General features: G+C 42.2%; 1 protein-coding gene across 2 annotated transcripts; it reads right to left on the minus strand.

The window, feature by feature from the left end:
- Positions 1-790: 790 nt before the first annotated feature.
- On the minus strand, positions 791-11,908 carry arhgap35b (Rho GTPase activating protein 35b). 2 transcript variants are annotated; one of them, XM_050040638.1, is made up of 8 exons: positions 11,403-11,908; positions 11,224-11,287; positions 5,245-9,156; positions 4,729-4,870; positions 4,265-4,342; positions 3,945-4,076; positions 3,634-3,739; positions 791-3,510 (listed from the first exon to the last, which is right to left on the minus strand). In XM_050040638.1, the coding sequence occupies exons 3-8, from the start codon at positions 8,962-8,964 to the stop codon at positions 3,099-3,101; spliced, it is 4,590 nt and encodes a 1,529-aa protein (XP_049896595.1). In that variant the 5' UTR covers positions 8,965-9,156; positions 11,224-11,287; positions 11,403-11,908; the 3' UTR covers positions 791-3,098. The 2 variants fall into 2 exon arrangements, with proteins under 2 accessions (XP_049896595.1, XP_049896596.1); XM_050040639.1 differs by lacking the exon at positions 11,224-11,287.
- Positions 11,909-19,755: the final 7,847 nt, after the last annotated feature.

Here is a 19,755-nt window from a genome sequence, read left to right on the forward strand (position 1 = left end):
GCCACAAGATGGCGTCATAACATTATAACGTCCAACCCCTCCACATATGTTAACAGATACTGTGACGAAAGTGTTGTACCAAAAGAGTGCAGTCACTCATGACGGATATGCTGTGAATAATTGATGCTTTTCAGAGTCACCTGCACCAGTGGCTAAATACTACAGCTTCTAGTTACTACAGCAGAGGTCTCTCTCTCTCTCTCTCTCTCTCTCTCTCTCTCTCTCTCTCTCTCTCTCTCTCTCTCTCTCTGTAATTTGTGTTGTGTTGAATTAAGGTTATAAACTGGGTTTAAAAGTGTGCTTTAATTTAGCTTGGCCCTCTAATTATCTTTGTGGAGCAGCTGCCATATTTTCATGCCTTGTGTTTGTTTAGTAAGTTGTCAATCAGAAAAATAATTTGAACCACGCTCCACTATTCCACAGTGAAATATGTGGATAATAATAGCCTGTCTAATATTTTGTCAGATGACGGCAGGGTGCAGCGAGGCTTTTCAAAAAACTGTCACGGGCCCTCTCCTCGGTTTTCACATAATACCGAGAATTTTAACCAGCAAAATTATATGCTTGATATTCTTGATTTGCTGGGCTCCATTGTTATAACAATATTAATCTAACTGCTGTCGCACAGCTGCGTAAATAAGAATCAGAGACTGCATTGTTAACAGTGACGTTCCTGTTTCATTTCACCCTTGAGTCTCGCAAATTGTGACATTAATGCGTGGAGGTATCTCTCACATTGCAAAAGGCTCAATGAAAGAAACAAAACACATGCACCACAAGGAAGCTGAGGACAATTTTACAAGATTTAATTTATTAACTATTATACAGTTCACATAAGGCCTTCATCTTCAAACACTATTCTCAGTCAGACAAATTCCATGGTTTGCTCTTGGTGCACAGTACATAAACTTTCACGTTTCAGCTATTTCACTTTAGTATTTGTTTTGTTCTTGTACTAATTTTCATGTTTTAAAACAGGGAGAGGCTTTCATCCATCTCCCGTGGTGTGTTTTTTAAATCATGCACTAAACTTAAGTGGCCTTGAACCATTCACAAAAATTGTAAAAATGGACTTTCAATCATTGAAATACACACTAGAAATGTTTTCTACCATTGACTAACGGGTGGTGTTCCCCAACAAACAAATAAACAACCATTATAGAGTAGTATGCACTCACTTTTTGCTCATTGAACGGCAGATTTGCCGAGGCTGTGTCAGAAGTCAAGTGATGTGGTAAGATTATATACTCCCAGGAATCGTGTTATAGTGGGACAGTTGTTTGGTTGCCAGTCTTAATGTTACAGCTTACAGCTCGGAGCAGTTTGAGAAGAGCCCTCAGTTTAGTCCCACTTAACGTTAAATGACGACAGCATTGCGATTCCAAAAGTACCAGTAGGTGATGATCCCAAATACTACCACAGCCAATGATCTAACTAGTCTGGTCATTCTTGCAACCAAGAACACAATCGTCCAGAACTTCAATGTCTGGTGGTCCATTTTTACTTGTCCCCATTGAAACGACAGTGCCTCCTCTCACAAGTTTAATGGTTAAAATGATCAGATCTTCATTAGCAGTGCTACCACTGAAAATCAGCTGATTGTTTTCCATGAAAAGGGAGGGCAATATGCCAGCACAGAGCTAATTCACTAGAGCAGGTAAACGGCCGGTGGTGCTTCCTGAATGTGTCCCGTCCACAAATATTTAACATCTACTGGTCATTGTATTGTAAAGCGGGACGAGCAGTAACAGTGCGTTGAGAGTACTGAACCTTCTGAGTTAAAGGTCCTTAATATTAGATGAATACAAAGAGCTTGGTTTGATAGACAGCCACAGCGACACATCCAGCAACCTATCAGGTTTCAAGCGTTTGGTTTCAAGAGACACCAGATGGCAATGTAGAGTTGTGTTATGGTACGATTAGGTTACACATTCAAAAATGGCAAAAAAAATTCTCCTTCATTTGACTGATGGCAGGCAAAGTCTTCTGTGATATTATATTGGTCTAATTAAACCAAACTTCCCTAAACATCCACTCAGATCAACCAACAGCTATAAAGAGGACAAACTCTAAAAGAAAAACTAGTTTTCACATGGCTGGATGAATGAGGAATACGATTAGATTCAGATTTCCCATTAACCTACAATGGGACGTCTGGATCAACTCAAAGAACGTAAGTTTTTACAAAAGGATCTTGTTTCACAAGCCTGCACTGATGCCACATTCAGCCACTAAAAAAAACACAATATGGACAATTAATCAATGTGGCATTTCTTCAAATTTAACACTACACTATCAAAAAGTGCTTCAGATAAGTTTGTGGATACAAAAACAAGTTTGATGTAAACAAAGTTTGATCTGCCAGAGCTCTGTAGAGGCAATGGGTATGGCTGTTTGAGGTGTGAAATTAAAAACACACAAGAAAACAGTATGTCAACACAAAAAAACAACCCTATGAGGGAAAAAACAACAGTGATCATTAAAGTGCATCCCTGGATGTGTAAACCCCTTTCCCCTCCCCTCCCTTCCCTCCCCATGCCGACCGCTCAAGTAGAGCCGATGAGAGAAACCCAAAGGCAGACAGAGGAGCCTCTGCTATGTGAAGCAAACTGCTGCCCAAAAGGACCTACAGAGGAACAGTCTAAAAATCCAGTGGCAGTACTTTCATGAGAAAAAAAAACCTAAAACAGTTTACACAGATAAAAACAAAGTGGCCACAAATCAATTCTTCCAGCTTGGCATAGAGGTTTCTATTTCTTGGTAGTGTAGGATAAGTGGTGGCTGTTGACAGATGAGAGGCTTGCTGTGACGGCGACCTCTGTCCTCCACTTCTGACCTGATGTTAAATTCCAGGCGATCAGGGGCTCAGAGGGCAGAGGGAGAATCACTGATAATGGTGGCCTGCCCTGACGCACACGAGTATGGATACAAATGGCAGGTTAGGGAAGTTTCTCATACACTTCCTATCTCCTCTTTTCATAACCTAGGTTGTCCATGATCAAAAATGTAGTGTGCAAGTGCACGTTTTTTTTTTTCTTTCAGTGTGTGTTGGTGATAAGGTCCAGCATCATCATGGGCACACGTGGTTTCACTGTCTCTCACAGTGTCTCTTGCTCGGCAGGGGAGTGGTGGGAGTGGGGGTGCTGGTGGAGGGGAGGGAGCAGAGACTGCAGGGGAGACTGGGGGGTGGTGGGCGGGGACTGCTGCAGGGGGCTGAAGTGTGTGGTGGTGTGGGGAGGAGAGGAGCGGTAACAAGAGTAGGCAGAGCTCCCGCTGAGAGTGGTGGTGGGTGAGGCGGGGAGGCCCGCTAGGCCAGTGGGGGAGTCGAGGAGGGGCTGGTTGTAAAAGAAGAATGCACACTGGTGGATGAAGCTCTCGATGATTGTCTGGTAGGTGCGTGTGGCAGTCAGGGCATCCATAGTGGTGAAGTCCGGCCTCATGAGGGTGGGCCAGAAGCAGATGGACAAGTTCTCACTGGTCATCAAGTTCACCCTGTTCAGCTGGCTCACCCTGAGAAAAACACACAAACAGACACAAAATTATTCACTCTCATCATACGGCGCAGAAAAAACAGATGGGTGGCTATCACAACAAATCCATGTAAGTGATTTAAACAGTGGACAGAAAACTTACTTGTGTAAGTGGCTCACTACATATTTGAAGACATCATAATTCTCCTTGGGGAACCTCCTCAGGACTTCCTTCATGGTATATAGCCTCTGTTCTCGGTCATTGATTTCTGTGCACAAAGAGATAAGTTGCCATTAACACTAAGGACCTCATCATCACACACAGTGATTTAAAACTAAAATGTCTCTCCATGAAAATTATTCTAAACAGAGCAAAACAGGTCTGCTAAAACCTTCCCTACCCTTTTCCCTCTTAAAGAAATAATCTTTTTATGTTCTTGTAAAGACCCTCCCAGCCCAGCAGTGTTTGCTTACTGAAAGCATCCAATAGGTCCACCTGCAGAGCACAAGGCACCAGGGGCTCAGGCAGCTCAGAGAAGAAGCTTTTGAGGGCTCCAGCCACAGTGTTTATGGAGAAGTCTTTCTCCACCAGGTCTAATCCGTGGTCTGCACGCGGAGAAAGAGAGAGTTAAAGGGATCAGAGAAAATAAGCTCATCAGCAGTAGCTGTCATCAGGGGTGAACAATCAGTTGCATGTCACTTTCCTTTGGTAGCTCTCTGTTTATGTTTTGATTAGGCAGCCACATAATTACATGTCAAACAGCTGGTTCAAACAAGTCTGATGATCAGCTCACCCTGTTCAAACTGCCTCTGCATGCTTTCCATCTCTGACTTGTTGCCGCTTACACGATACAAACCCTCTGTATTCAGGCCTGAGGAAAAAGAGCGCAGCAGAGAAAAAGGGGGAAGACGTGGGGGGCACAGTGGGAAACAAGTAAAGCACAAACACTTCATTAGCCCCACTGCAAACAGACATGACAATACAGATGCTGGCAGTTTCTAGGGGAGTACTTAACAGAATAAACCCTTGTATTACTTTCACATCACTTTGTGGTCATGGACAGGTGCACTGGTTTAGAGGTTCTGACAACAAGCTTTTTTATGTGACCAATGAATAACATTAACGTTCTAAAAGATATTTTCCTGTAGTGATGAACTACAGCTGATAAATGATTGTCAGTATTTCTCAGAATGAATCAGATTTTGCATACATCACATGCACAGCAGCACAACATAATCAAAGGACAAAACAACGCACCTGTGGTCTCAATGAAGCGGACACACTTGTCGATGAAGAGTGGGATAGGTCTGTCTGGGGATACCACATTCGCAAGGGGGACCCCAAAGTAACTGCTCTCTGGTGGCTTGGGAATAGCTGGACGGGGCTTTGGTCTTGTTTTCTGTGAAGGAAGAAAGACAGCCGACTCTGAGTGTCTCAGACGGGGATAATTATGCTGATACTAAGTGGCACTCATTGGATTCTAACAAAATGCACCTTTCTAAATCAGCAGAAAATCAGGAGTTCCTCACATTCAGACACAAGCTGAATGTCTAGTTCCTGCCTGAGATAATACCGCAATTTAAACATGCACACTCAACAGTGACCTCCACGAATTTTATACTATCTTTAGCAGCGCTATTATACCTATAGAAATGACTACAGTTTTCCACAAGGGCAATATATTAACAATTTCTGTATGACATTATGGGCTAGTAAATTAAAATGAGGTACTGTTTTCTGGATTAAAACAGATAAAGGAGGTATACTACACACCTTGGCTGTTCGTCGCAGGCTCTTCAGAATGTTCCTCTTTTTTGGGTCCTCACTCTCCTCATTAACAAGACTTTCACCTTTCAGGGTCCCAAAGTCATCCTCCTTGGACTTTGGAAGAGCTCCCATCTCATCATCGCTGCCTATGAAGCTCGTGCGGAAGCTGCTGAACTTGCCGAGCCGCTTGGAGCGGTCACGGTAAAGACGGGGCTTCACCCCCGCCGCTGAGAACTTCCTCCTTCGTTCCAGAGAGCTGCTGTCTGCTTCGCTGTCTGAGCCGTTCCCATTGGAGTGCATCCTGTTGGAGTTGCGGATGGTGATGATTTTGCCTTGTGTGCTGTCGTGTGGCACTGAGTAGATGATCTCTTCGTTGCTTGGGCGGGGCTTTGAAACAGCATCAATGGGTTCGGCATAGTCTGAGGGATCGTAGCCCACATCCCCGCCAGGAACCCAGGTAACAGCAGAAGGCAGCGAGCGACGATGACCCAGTGTATCGATATATGGGTTACGGCTCACCTTCCGGAAGTCAAAAGTGACACCCGGTTTGACTCTCACTTGGGGGGGCACTTTGTTGTTGAGTTTGTTCTCAAAGTCCCTGATGTCAGAGATGACAGAGATGTCACTGGAATCTAGGTCCGGCAGGTTGAAGCCCCCACTGTGAGATGTGAGTGTGCCATCATAGTATGGTGGCGATGGGTCTACATCATCCTCTGAATCCAGGAACATGGTGACAGGACTAGGAGAACTGCAGCGCGGGGAGTACACGTTTTCATTGGTGCATGCTTCAGCAACATTATCGTACATGTGTGTGGCCTCCACAATGTTGCGTTTCTCTACCACCTCCATCAGGAACGAATGGAACATTTCTATCCTGTGCAGGCCTCCCACCACCCCCCCAGATCCGCAGACCACGCTATTGAAACGACCCTCAATCTCATGGGCTAGCTCCTCCCCCTGGATCAGCTGCTCACAGGCATAGTCACTGTCGGTGAGCTCTGCCTGGCTATCTCCCACTGCCAACAGCTGAACTGGGATGATGTCCTGAACCTCACACAAGAATGCACACAGGGTCTCCAGGGAGGCTTTTCGGGAGACCGAGTACACAGCAATGTAGCCGTGCACTAACCTGCTCTTCCGCAAAGTGAAGGAGGCGTGGTATGACAGCAGAGAGAGCTCTATAGCCAGCTTGTGTCCACCAACTGTCTGCTCCAGCAATACAGAGGTTCCACAATTAGACATGGGCCTGCAGTGCTGATGCATAAGAAAGGGGGACAGGAGCTGCTCAATGTCATAGGAGTCTCCACACATTAAGCACATGACAATGCGAAGGTCTGCCTCTGGTGCCGGCTGATGAGGAGAGTCTCTGAGACCTGGAGGCTCAGGGAGGAGGGGTGGGGAGCTGCTACTAAAGGATGTGCTCCTCCTAATATCCAGTAGCCCCCTCAGCACTTGGTTGATTTGGGTCTCATTGACATTATGGCCATAGCCCACACCAGGGGAGGCAGGGTCTAAAAAGCTACACTGCAGCCTCCTTGCAACTTGCTGTCCCTGTGTTATAAGGTTTAAGGCAGTTTCTCCACCTATATCCACATATGATCCTACGCCTCTTTTAGTGACTAAAAGAAGTGATGTTGGCAGCTGTGCTAGCTGGCTATCTCTCCGACCTAGAGTTGATTCCCTAAGTCGCTCAAGGCTTTCAATCACATAAGAGAGGGACTCTTTTGAGTTATACAGACACAGACATCCGTGAGGGGTGAAAGTGGGGGTGTGGAAGGAATTTACTGGAAGACGTACATTTCCCTCGATAGGCCGCAGCGTCAGTTCGTACATCTTCCCATCTAACACATACCAGTCATCATTTGTGCAGAGAGCCCTAATCTCATTGGCAAATTCTCTGGCCAGTCCATCCTTCCCTAGTATGACAAGGTTAATTCTGTCAGCCTTGGTGTCCCCAAAATGAGCCTTTACATCAAAAAAGGGGTAACACGTGGGGAAACGTGAAACTAAGAGCTGTTCAATCTTAGAGTCTCCGCAGTGAGGACTGCTAGGGCAGGTCTCCTTGGTGGGGTGATACACAAAGTGGATATGCTTCAATACCAGAGCATCTCTTTCAGCTGGGAGCTTTTGTAGAGCCTTGAACCTCTGTTCCTCCCCCAAAACCTCCTGAATTGCCCCCATCTTCTCCTTGCTTGGCTTGGCATCCACCTCAAGCTCATAAAAAAGCTCAGAGTACTCCAGTAAGAGCTCCTGGAAGTCCTCTTTAGCACGGTCAATGATCTCCTTCTGATGGCGGTTGTACAGGTCCAAGTACTCTGGCTCCTCAAGCCACTGGTAGAACTCTTCATTCATGATAAAGCTGCGGGCCTCCTCCCAAGGTCTACCAGGTGTGACAAATGGAGAGGAGGCTAACTTATGTTTGAACTCCAGCCTCATCTCTGCCCGTCTGCACTCATTTCGCAGATGTTCCAGGTGGGCATTAAATATGTCCTCTGCTTCAGCAGTCTCCAGTAGGTCAGAAGGGATTCGTTCATCTTCCATGTTGTCAATGTGTGATGTATCCTCCCATGGTGAGTCCTCCAGAACAACAAACCAGTGGGCAAAGTGCTGCTTGGACTCTAAGACCTTCTGTACCCCAGACCAGCTCAGCTGATCTATCTCATCCAGGTCAGGCACCAAAGAACTAAGTGCTAAAGGAAGAGTGCTTAAGTATATTTTGCGACGCCTCTCGATATGCTCCTGCTTCAGACGGTAGACATGCTGTTGAAAAAGCTTCTTGCATTTAGCCGTTCCCTCCAAGAAGACGTATTCTTTGTACTCTGGGGAGGTGTTCATGCGTCGGCTGGTGTTTAACCAGGTTTCATTATGATTCTTTACTATGCGGTTGATAAGCCATTCATAGCGATCCTTGGCAGAAGCTATCTGCTGACTCTGGAGCTTTAGAGCTTCAAAGTAAGGAATGATCTTGGGCTTTCCCCTGCTCTTATCAATAAGCTGAACCAAAGTGAGGAAGGCAAGGTCCACATTTATATTTGAGCGTGCAGATGTCTCGACTACTGGCAGACTCTTTTTTGTGATGGCGAAGGTATGAGCATCTTTGATGTAGCGTTCAACTCCTTCATCACATTTGGTGAGGACCAGCACAATGGGCTTCTTAGTCTTGCTAAGCTGACCATACAGGTTTGTGACAAATTTCAGCTGGTCATCAAAGTTGCGGTTCATGCCTCGGCTGACATCAACACAAAGCAGAAAGCCGTCGACCTGCAGCTTTCCCTCAGGCATTTGTTTTTGCTCAAAGTCTTGCTCCAGGCCCAGCTGATCTGTACAGAAGTACATCAGCTTCTCTGCTGAGGCCAGCTTGGTTGCAGCTGCCCGTTTGATATAGGGCTGCATAGCAGTGCTACGGTGTGGCTGAAATGTCTGGTCATCAATGAATTCAGTTTGCTCCACAACATGCATCCTGCACTCAGGCCCCTCCTCCAGAACCCGTGACACCTCCCCCCAAAACAGAAAGTGATCATTGTTAACCACTCGACCCCCAAAGTCACTGGTGCTCAACACTGATGTGTGGTCCAGGTAGAAGTCATCAGCACTGGGCCGCACAAACCTATTACACAAGCAGGACTTGCCAACCCCACATTGCCCCTTCTCTTTCTCTGTTCCTGACAAACCCACCACAATGAGGTTGTAAATGGGCGACCGAGCATCTTGCTTTTTCGCCATCATAGTCTGCTGAAACTCATCCTGCCATAAACAGGCACTGTATAAAGTTGTTCACTTGAATGTCTGTCCATAAAGTTGCTGATCCACACAGGAGATCAGATTTCACTTTCTTCTGCTGGGCTTCGACTTTAATAAATAGCAGTGCAGTGATATGAGCAGAGGGTTCTTTCATTCACTCCTTATATGAATCAGAACCTGTCAAAAAAACACAACAACAAAGAAATCAGACAAACTACGCAATAAACAACTACATTTTCAATTAAAAGGGGAAAAAAAGATCAGACCATTAACCCTAGGACATAACAGGATGAGCATACCACTGTTAAAACATGCTATTACATGTGATAAGTGACTTGTCATTGACAGTATTTTTGCTGACAAATGTTCCATATAGCCATCGCAAATGTCTGTCAACTTGCGTAAGATCCTTTTATACATTTCTAACCTCCTTAATAATTGAGTGACCTCTAATAATAACTGAACATGAGATGACAAGAGCCACGTTTTCTACATCTTGTGCCCGTTCCCTTTAAATGATACTAAAGAAATGGACCCTCTCAGTGGTGAAGGTCAGTTTTAATGTTTAAGAGCAACCAAAGTTGGCTCTTTGATTCTGAGTACAACTGGTTACAGGGCTCTGATTACTGTCCATGATCACAACCAAGGCCTTAATCGTGTATCAAGTCTGATCATTTATCAAAGAAATGAACTGTAATATGTGTGATATCACTGCATTTTTTTTATCACTGTATACACAAAGCTGTTATCAAACACTGCTGTAGTATTTGGCATCACATCTAGCCACCAGCAAAAGCATAATGAGGACAGTGTTACAGGACCAGTCACAATATCTCCTGTCAGGGGCCATAGACTTTAGCTGCACAAGTAATGGTTAGAGTAAATACAACTGAAATGCAATCAACTGATTTTTATTTATTTGTTTGGCGAATTTCATTAAATTGTCAGGCAGATGTATTGTCCATTCTAGGGCTGCAACTATTCTCACTGCTGAATTAATATGCTAATTATTTAGTTTAGAATATGTTGAAATAAAGCAACAAAAAGCCTCGCACATTTACCCCCGAGCCCAAGGTGACATCTCTTGTTCTTTCTGACCAACAGCCCAAAAACAAAAAGTATTTTTACTATCAAAACTAGGAAAAGACCAGCTTCTGAAATCTTTGCTTGAATATTACCTCACTTTACATATTACTTTGATTTTCAGAACTGTTGCTGAATAATCTTACATCAATCAACTAATCGATTAATCAACTTATTGGTCCACTCATCTACAATTAATATAACATCAAACCAGGATGAAAATGACGGCATTAATCCTAGAAGGAAAACATGTTGGGAGTGGTGCTCTTTAAAGGACAATGTCAGCTGATCAGTGAGTGGGGTGACAAGCATGAAAATGACTATGTTGTAGGCACCTCAGTCTTTCAGTCCAAATGAAACAGCAGCTATCAGACCAATCTCCACAGACAAAACAGTGAACGAATAAAGACATTATTAACAGAGAGCCAGACACATGTAGTCTCTGCCAGAGGACATGCAACTTACTCAACACATGTAATGTTAATACTTCCATCATTATACCACTGATTAATGCATCCATTATAGTGACACTGGTGCAATTCTGATACAATAGCCAGCTTATATTTCTATGAAAGGACAAAAACGACCAAATGCAGAATTTCTCTTGTGTATAACATGATTCACTGGAGTCAACATCATGACAAGCAGAATTACAGGCTCATAATGAAATGAATAACCTGCCACATGAAGTGACCACGCACAAGCAACAAACAGCTCCGGCAGGGTCAAAAGCAACCATGGCCAGTCCACACCGCTCAGCTGAGCTAGGCCTGATAACGTTGACTGAATGATCAGACAAGTTTTTTGCGATTAAAAACAACCAAACTCTGTCAATCGGCATCAAAATACAGTTTAGCAAAGCCTACCTTCAAGCAATTTCATTTACATAACCTACTTACTTAGACAAGATTTAGTAACGTTATATGTTGTGCAAAGGATTAACAGTTAACATGGGCTTTAGGGTGCACAGAGAGGGGCTGACCACGCCAGGCCTGCTGTCTACATAATGAAATTGCAGAGCCGAAATCTGGGATAGACTACCTTCTCCACACCGACAATGTTTAAAGGGAATTTATTCACCCAGCTGTCTAGGGTGTAGCACTCGACAGCTTCACTGGGAAATAGCCCATAATAAGAGGATAGAGCATGTAGGGTACATACCATCGCATTTCTCCCTTTCTCCTCTTGCATCTGTCAGGCCAGCGCTTGCCGCAGCCCTCGCCGCCTGATGTGCATAAGCATAAAGCCGCAGAATACACTGTGGGTCGTCTCAATTCACAGATAACACTGATAACACTACAACTTGTGCGATGAGGTAATTTGATTTAAATATCCATTACCCATGCCTGGATTCTCTTGTTTAGCATCATGTGTTTTCGTTGCAATTAAACACGGGGAAGGAAGAAATAAATATCCCAAATGACAGAGCGATCCGATTTTGTTCTTGCAAGAGGCTTTTCCTCGTGAGAAATTCAGGCGTACAAAAATCAGCCCAGCCGTCCTCTGCTCGGTTCACCACGTTGCTTTTTCAATAATTATTCTGTCCATTGTTGTGCCCACATAATGCTGGGCCGGTCGCGCACGCGAGACAACGGTGAGTTTGTTGCAATCGCCGTGGTGTTTGGTCTCAAATATGTTTCTGCTGCAACGGAAATATGTTCATGTCCTGATCAATTTGTGAGCAGATTGCGTGTGTGAAAGTGGTATTTCTGCCAGCTTTCCGATAATGGCGGCGGCCCTCCTCCCCGGACCTAGTTCTCCTCTTCTTTTCTTTTGGAAAAGGGAGCTGTGGAGACAGAAGCAGCGGAGAGAGGGACTCACCCAGCGGCGCCCTCACACAACTGCAGCAGGTCGGCTCGCTGCTGCTGCTGCTGCTGCTGCTAGCACACGGTATACAGCCTGTAGAGGCTCGTTACTCCAGAGTAATCGATTTCTCTGCATTCAGCCAGTATGTGTGGACACACTTTATGCTTTGATACTTGGCGTTTAGAGCCACACAAACTCTGTTTTCCCGCCGTTAACCAACTTTAAGTGAGGATTTTATGTGACTTGTACCCAGGGATGGGCAGTATTTCTATTACTTGTATTTAAAATACGTATTTCAATTACATTTGAGTATTTTCTAATTTGTATTTAATAAGGCCGATAAAAAGCAAATGTAATTTGTAACAAAATACTTCTGAGTGGAGTAGCCTATTTAAAATAATCCAAATACTTTCTCCACGAATCAAAAAAAAAAAATAATAGGCTACACATTTGTTGACATTTGATTTGATGACATTGAATACTCTGCTACACCAAATTGTGAGAAAACAAGCACAAATTTGCAATAGCTGCGACCAAATTTGCTACTATCACGCCATTATCATAATTGTTCTTTCTGGCATAGTTACTTGTGGTCTCTAATTGCAGCATGTAAATTTTGAGCATTTTTGGTCAAGGACTTTTTGAGTTATTCACAAAAAGATTTGAATCTGTTAGTATAGCGCCACCTATGGACGAACCGTGGGCATTCTTTCTGGTAATAGTTACTCATGGTCTCTAGTTGCAGTGTGCAAATTTTGAGCAGTCTTGGTCAAGGACTTTTTGAATTATTCACAAAAAGTTTTGTGGACCCACCGACCAACCAAGCGACCGAGGGACCTATAGAGCTGCAGGTTGCTGATAAAAAGAAAAAGAAAAAGTATTTTCTGTATTTGAAAATACAAAATACATGTGTTTTATTTTGATACATTTATTTGAGGGGTATTTTGTATTTTGTATTAAAATACATTTTGATGTATTTATGCCCATCTCAGCTTGTACCGTTAGCGCTATAGGGGCAAGTGTTACAACGTCATAAGTAACGTTAAGCTAGCTAACGTTAGGTTGCCTGCTTTTTATTTTTCAGTAACATTATAACTAAGCTAGTGTGTGATTTTGTAACATTTCTACAGCATCACACCTTAAAATTTAATTAAGTAAATCGACTGAGCTAATGTTAATTGTCAAAAAATATATTTAAAGTTAAACTCTGAATTAGTGGTTAGCGTTCACTTAAGGGGAGAAACGTTAGCAACTTTTTGGCTAACTACTGACGTCACACACTCAGTCCTGTAGGTTAGCAATAGCTATCTTTAATTTTGAATGGTGAAAATGCATAAATCATAACAAAATTTTAAGGGCTACAAGGGGATATATATAATTACATGGTATCATATCAATAAAAACTGATTAAGTCCTTGTAAACTTATTTCAGTTACGCTAAACACTCTTGTCTAGATCAGGGAAATAAGACTGTAACGTTACAAAGGTTCAAAGCAAAAAAAGAAAAATAACTTAAATAGAAATAATACTCCAAAACATCCAGACAGCCAGATGTAGTGAAGGAACCCAGGCTGAGTCTAATATGTGACTTGACCGTTAGCATTATAAGGGTAAGTGTTATAACGTCATGAGTAACATTAAGCTAGCTAACGTTAGGTTGCCTACTTGTTAGTTTGCAGTAACGTTATAAACGTTAGGTTGCCTACTTGTTAGTTTGCAGTAACGTTATAACCAAGCTAGTGTGTGGTTTTGCAACGTTTCTACAACGTCACACCTTGAAATTTAATTAAGTAAATCGACTGAGTTAATGTTAATTGTCACCTTGAAATTTAATTAAGTAAATCGACTGAGTTAATGTTAATTGTCGAAAAAGATGATATTTAATGTTAAACTCTGAATTAGCGGTTAGCATTAACTTAAGGGGAGAAACGTTCTGAATTAGCGGTTAGCATTAACTTAAGGGGAGAAACGTTAGCAACTTTTTGGCTAGCTACTGATATCACATACCCAGTCCTGTAGGTTAGCAATAGCTATCTTTAATTTTGAATGATAAAAATGCATAAATCATAACAAAATTTTGAGGGCTACAAGGGGATATATATAATTACATGGTATCATATAAAAAACTGATTAAGTCCTTGTAAACTTATTTCAGTTATGCTAAACACTTTTGTCTAGATCAGGGAAATGAGACTGTACAAAGGTTCAAAGCAAAAATAGAAAAATAACTTAAATAGAAATAATACTCCAAAACATCCAGACAGCCAGATGTAGTGAAGGAACCCACGCTAAGTCTATTATGTGACTTGACCATTAGCATTATAAGGGTAAGTGTTATAACGTCATGAGTAACGTTAAGCTAGCTAACGTTAGGTTGCCTACTTGTTAGTTTGCAGTAACCTTATAACCAAGCTAATGTGTGGTTTTGTAACGTTTCTACAACGTCACACCTTTAAATTTAATTAAGTAAATCGACTGAGTTAATGTTAATTGTCGAAAAAGATGATATTTAAAGTTAAACTCTGAATTAGTGGTTAGCGTTCACTTAAGGGGAGAAACGTTAGCAACTTTTTGGCTAACTACTGACGTCACACACTCAGTCCTTCAGGTTAGCAATAGCTATCTTTAATTTTGAATGATAAAAATGCATAAATCATAACAAATTTTTAAGGGCTACAAGGGGATATAATTACATGATATCATATAAAAAACTGATTAAGTCCTTGTAAATTTATTTCAGTTACGCTAAACACTTTTGTCTAGATCAGGGAAATGAGACTGTACAAAGGTTCAAAGCAAAAATAGAAAAATAACTTAAATAGAAATAATACTCCAAAACATCCAGACAGCCAGATGTAAGAAATAATACTCCAAAACATCCAGACAGCCAGATGTAGGCTAGTGAAGGAACCCAGGCTAAGTCTATTATGTGACTTGACCGTTAGCGTTATAAGTGTTATAGTAATGTTAAGCTAGCTAACGTTAGGTTGCCTACTTGTTGGTTTGCAGTAACGTTATAACTAAGCTAGTGTGTGTTGTAACGTTTCTACAACGTCACACCTTGAAATTTAATTAAGTAAATCGACTGAGTTAATGTTAATTGTCGAAAAAGATAATATTTAATGTTAAACTCTGAATTAGCGGTTAGCTTTAACTTAAAGGGGTGAGAAACGTTAGCAACTTAGTGGCTAACTGACGTCACACACCCAGTCCTGTAGGTTAGCAATAGCTATCTTTAATTTTAAATGATAAAAATGCATAAATCATAACAAAATTTTAAGGGCTACAAGGGCATAAAAAAATGACATGATATCACATAAATAAAAACTGATTAAGTCCTTGTAAACTTATTTCAGTTACGCTAAACACTCTTGTCTAGATCAGGGAAATGAGACTGCATCAAAGGCTCAAAGCTACTCCAAAACATCCAGACAGCCAGATGCAGTGAAGTAACCCACACTAAGTTTATTATACTCATACCCTGGCCTGTATAAGGTCACAATATGGTAGCCTATATTAACGATGCCATTGAGCTGCTCCATCTTCAGTGGCTGCCATCACTCATCATCAGCATCATATCTGATTACTTTGATGATTAACTTTAGCGTTGCCGCCTCCTAGCGGATCCACGGGCTATAAACTACCTGAAATGTTCCGTCACCTCTCAGTGAAGGTTTAATGCGGTCATCGTTTTTAACTTTCTGTAAGCGTTTCAAGCTCTTCCGCTGTGTTGTAACTTTATCCGTCTGGACTCAGTGGTTCCGAGTGGGAGTGCATTTCGTCTCAGCTGCTGGGAGGAGAGGGTCAGTCTGGCAGTGCTGCAAGTAACCTTAGTGGCATCCGCCAGACTGCTGCTGGAGGAGGATATGGGAGAAAGTGTGCATCGTTCAGCTTCAGTGAGGCTGTTCATGCACTCTGATCATTAAGGTAGGTATATTTTTATATGGTTTGAGTCTGTAGGCCTGTGTGTTCATGGCATATCATAGCAGTGTGTGTGCATTATATTTGTATGTACTGTGTGTGTATGTATTTTTGGGATGTGCAAGATGCATAGCCTACAATTTTCCTTTCATACTTGTACTGTATTTGAGTTTAATTTTTGAAAGTGTTTTGCTAGACAGCAGTGGAACAAATTCTGAGATGCATTTCTTAAATAAAAGTACAGTCACTGTAAAAAATACTAGTCAATTATGAGGAAAATACAGCATGCAGATATCAGTTCTGACATTTCTTATTAAGAATGATCAAGTTATACACTGAAGTGTTAGGCAATAGAAATTTTCCATCTGTTTGTGGTGCAAGATAAACAGTCAAGCAGTCATCAAACTCATTAGGATTCATCTTCTGGGAGCCAAATGTAATTGCAATCCATCCCTTTCACAAAAATACAGGCACAGGAGCCAGTTCAGTGTAATTGATATTGCCACCACTAGGCAGAGCCATAAGCCTTCCTATAATTTGGATCTCAAGAGGAGCTGATCGAGTGATAAGCTCATGCTTGTTATTGTCCCAGTGATCGTGCAAGGGAAGTTACATTACTGACCTGACCTCATCCTCACATTGACTGTGTTTATTATTATAAAGAGAAAACAGATTAGTACATCCCCAGTAGAAAGCTGTTCCTTTTGTGTTTTTGCTTCTAAAGTCCTGCTAAAAATACACAAATGTCTTTCCACAGCTTGTTGATTCGTGGGGTTTTGTTTTACACCTTGATCAGTTTAGTAGCCCTTGTGGTGTAACAGGGATCTGGGGGATGATGAGAGGCAGTGGAGGTGAGAACGGGGTGAAAGGGACAGCAGACGGGTGCTGAGGGAGCTCAGCGCAGATGGACAGTAGGTGACAAAAGGTGTCTCTACCAAGGACATAACAAACTGTTAAGAAAGTTACAGGGTAGGTAACCCCAATATTTTTTCAGTTTTTATCATAACTGATAAAAACTGAAACTGACTGAAGCATGAATGAGGCTACATAGCACGTCAAAGATAGGAAGGAAAGAAGAAAGAGAGAAACTTAATGATGTTACAGTTAGCGTGGTGAGATTTAAATGAGCAAGATATGCGCTTAAGATTATGTATGATACCCACTGTCTCATTTATTCACAGACGTTCTCTATGTGTATGTGTGTGAGAGAGAGAGACAGAGAGAGAGAGGAGGTGAACAGAGAAACAACCCATTTTCCACCCCGCCCTATAAGTCATCATTCCTCTGTGATTCATTGTTACATTGAATCGGAAAACCTGAGCAATTTAAATACAAAATGAGGAAAACGATTATTATACCTCAGACTCAGACACTGCACACACAGGCAGGAGGGTTATGCCAGGATACTTTGGATTTGCTCCATAATATGTCAGATATTCAGAATTACTTTTTGAGTTGTTAATGAAATTATCTGAAATTGAAGTCAGGCATAGGGTTGCATAGTGAAAAAGTAGTTTATTAGAGTGCTTTGGGACTGAGTTTGACAGACGTGCATGACAGTGTGGTGGTTAGTAAGTGGGTGTACGCCTGAGAGGAAGTTGGTTTAAATCAATCAGCTTAGTCCTACCATCCATATTTTACTAGCAGTTACGTTTGACATGTGTTCGACTCCAGTTTATCATACACAGCACGGTGGGTTCTCTTCGTTTTATTAAGAAAGGAAACCATTTAAAGCCACTACATGTAGACATGCAGGAGATAGAACTAAAAATGAGAAAAATGTAGTTCACATCCGAACTGAGACTGTCATGAAGGAAGACCCTGAACGTCAGGAAACAGCTAGGAAGGAAATCCTTCTTACAGGAACTGCTAAACAAAGATAGGAACACACACTGAAAAAAACTTAGCTGGAAAATAACGCATCACACACTCAGGTGGTGGAGGTGCATGCTACAGTGGAGGTGAAGTTTCTTTCTGGTTGACTTTAGTATCTTTTTGACTTCGTTGGCAGTAAGGTTGTGCCAGATGCTGCTATGTCTGCAGAGTAGACAAACCAGATGCGTTAGCAGAGAACCCTCATGTTTTCCACATGCATGTGGTTACATATGCTATGTCTTGGATGCCCTTCAAAATTAAGTCAAAAAATGCTGCCAGCAGTCTATCTGTCATACATTCTGTCTGAGACGCCTGTGCATAGTTTTGACCTCAGACATCTTCAAGTTGATTTTTCTCATGACTCCAAGGTATCCAAACATGCCCAACCTTAAATTTGTCACCTATCAGAGGAACAGATGTGTCGGGTATTTCATTATTATGTTTTACTATTTATTTATTTAATGGTTACATTTTAGACAATTGCAGTGTTCTCAGTAAATTACGGCTGCTTCCTGTGGTCTTCACCGAACGGTGGTGGAGTAGCCTTTTGAGATAATTGTTCTTTTCACCGTTTGTTATCACTGGGGTGTTCAGGGGTGACACCTAGAACCCACAACATGCTTTACATCATATACATTCTTTATACAAGTCCTCTCAAGTGGGAGCAGGCTACTATTTAGCTTGGAGCAACTTACTATTTACCACAAGTGGGAGCAGGTTAATATGTACTACATGACAAACAGGGAACCTGCCGACAGTCCTTATCAATGTCTCATAACAGGCAGGCTGCTTGTTCCATGTTCAGCAAGCTTTTGTCCATGTGAGCCTGGGAGCTGAGCTGTTGCAGGCAGTATTCCTTGCAAAATTTGTTCCAAGACAAAGTCCAGAATACAGATAAGACCAATTTGACATATGACACTCAGGTGAAGCAAACCAGGGCCTGCGCCTGAAGCTCAGCATGAAAGTGGAGCTCACAAGTGAGCACCTGGTGGCCAGGCATGGACGCATGGTGTTCTATAAACTTTTATTCAACGTACTGTACTCACATTTCAAATTCTCCCAACAATAGGCATTCTTGTTTAGCCTGCATCAATTTACAAATATTGACTTCAGAAGCACTTGGAGCCAAACATTCAGTGCATCCTGACGTATACAGACCACCTCACTCCTTGTCCAGAATATTTCCTCAGAGCAGTGTGTGGCTTTGATAGGGAAACACAACAATACCTACCATTCTGCCGTAGTCAACTTTTCTGTGCCAACTAAATGATCAACTATCACGTCATTGTGCAAGTTTCTTTTGATATTTGCGCTCTATAGAAATTGACCTGCAGCAACTGATCATTGCTGGTGATGCTGGTGTGAATAGAACACGAACAAATGTGGAGGAATGCAATGAGGTAACTGAGTAAACTCAGCAGGCATGGAGGCTACGTTTTCAGATAGAAAAGTTATGAGAGAAAATTTGACTGAAAAGTTCAACTGAGGGAACATAACGTGAAGTCCCTTGTGGCAAATTTGTGATTTGTAGCATTGAGCTATATAAATAAAATTGACTTGCCTTGACTTGACTAGGGAAGACCTCACAGGACTGCTTTCCATATATAGTATTAGAGGCAAGGCACCAAAATAAGGTTTTAAATGACACTGTTTGGCACAAGATCTTTAAAATAGTTTAATGAATTCTGCAACGTCAATTCTTCCCTAGTTGGGTACACTGCATATATCGTGAGTGGTGGGGAGGAGGCAGCGTGGACGTTTTCCCCCCCTCGCTTTCAGACTTATTGGGACAGCCAGAGATTGAGAAAAAGAGCAAGAGGCTCCCTCCATCTGGGTAACATTATTCAGATTCCTCAGCGTTGGATATTTGATGATGCTGGCAAAGGAAAGAGAGTGAGGCGTGGAGACAGAGTGAGGGAAAATGGGGTGAGAGCAAACACAAGAGGAGGGAATCCAGACGAGGGCGCTGCTCTGTCACAGAGACAAAGTGGCCTTGATTGCACTCCCCAAAAATGCTACCAGCAGGAGGGAAGGAGAGAAGGGAGGAATCTGATAGTTCATGCAGTCAACAGGTTTTTTGTAAAACTTGTT

The sequence above is a fragment of the Epinephelus moara genome, chromosome 3 (genome assembly GCF_006386435.1).
Source record: "Epinephelus moara isolate mb chromosome 3, YSFRI_EMoa_1.0, whole genome shotgun sequence".
Taxonomy (NCBI): Eukaryota; Metazoa; Chordata; class Actinopteri; order Perciformes; family Serranidae; genus Epinephelus; species Epinephelus moara.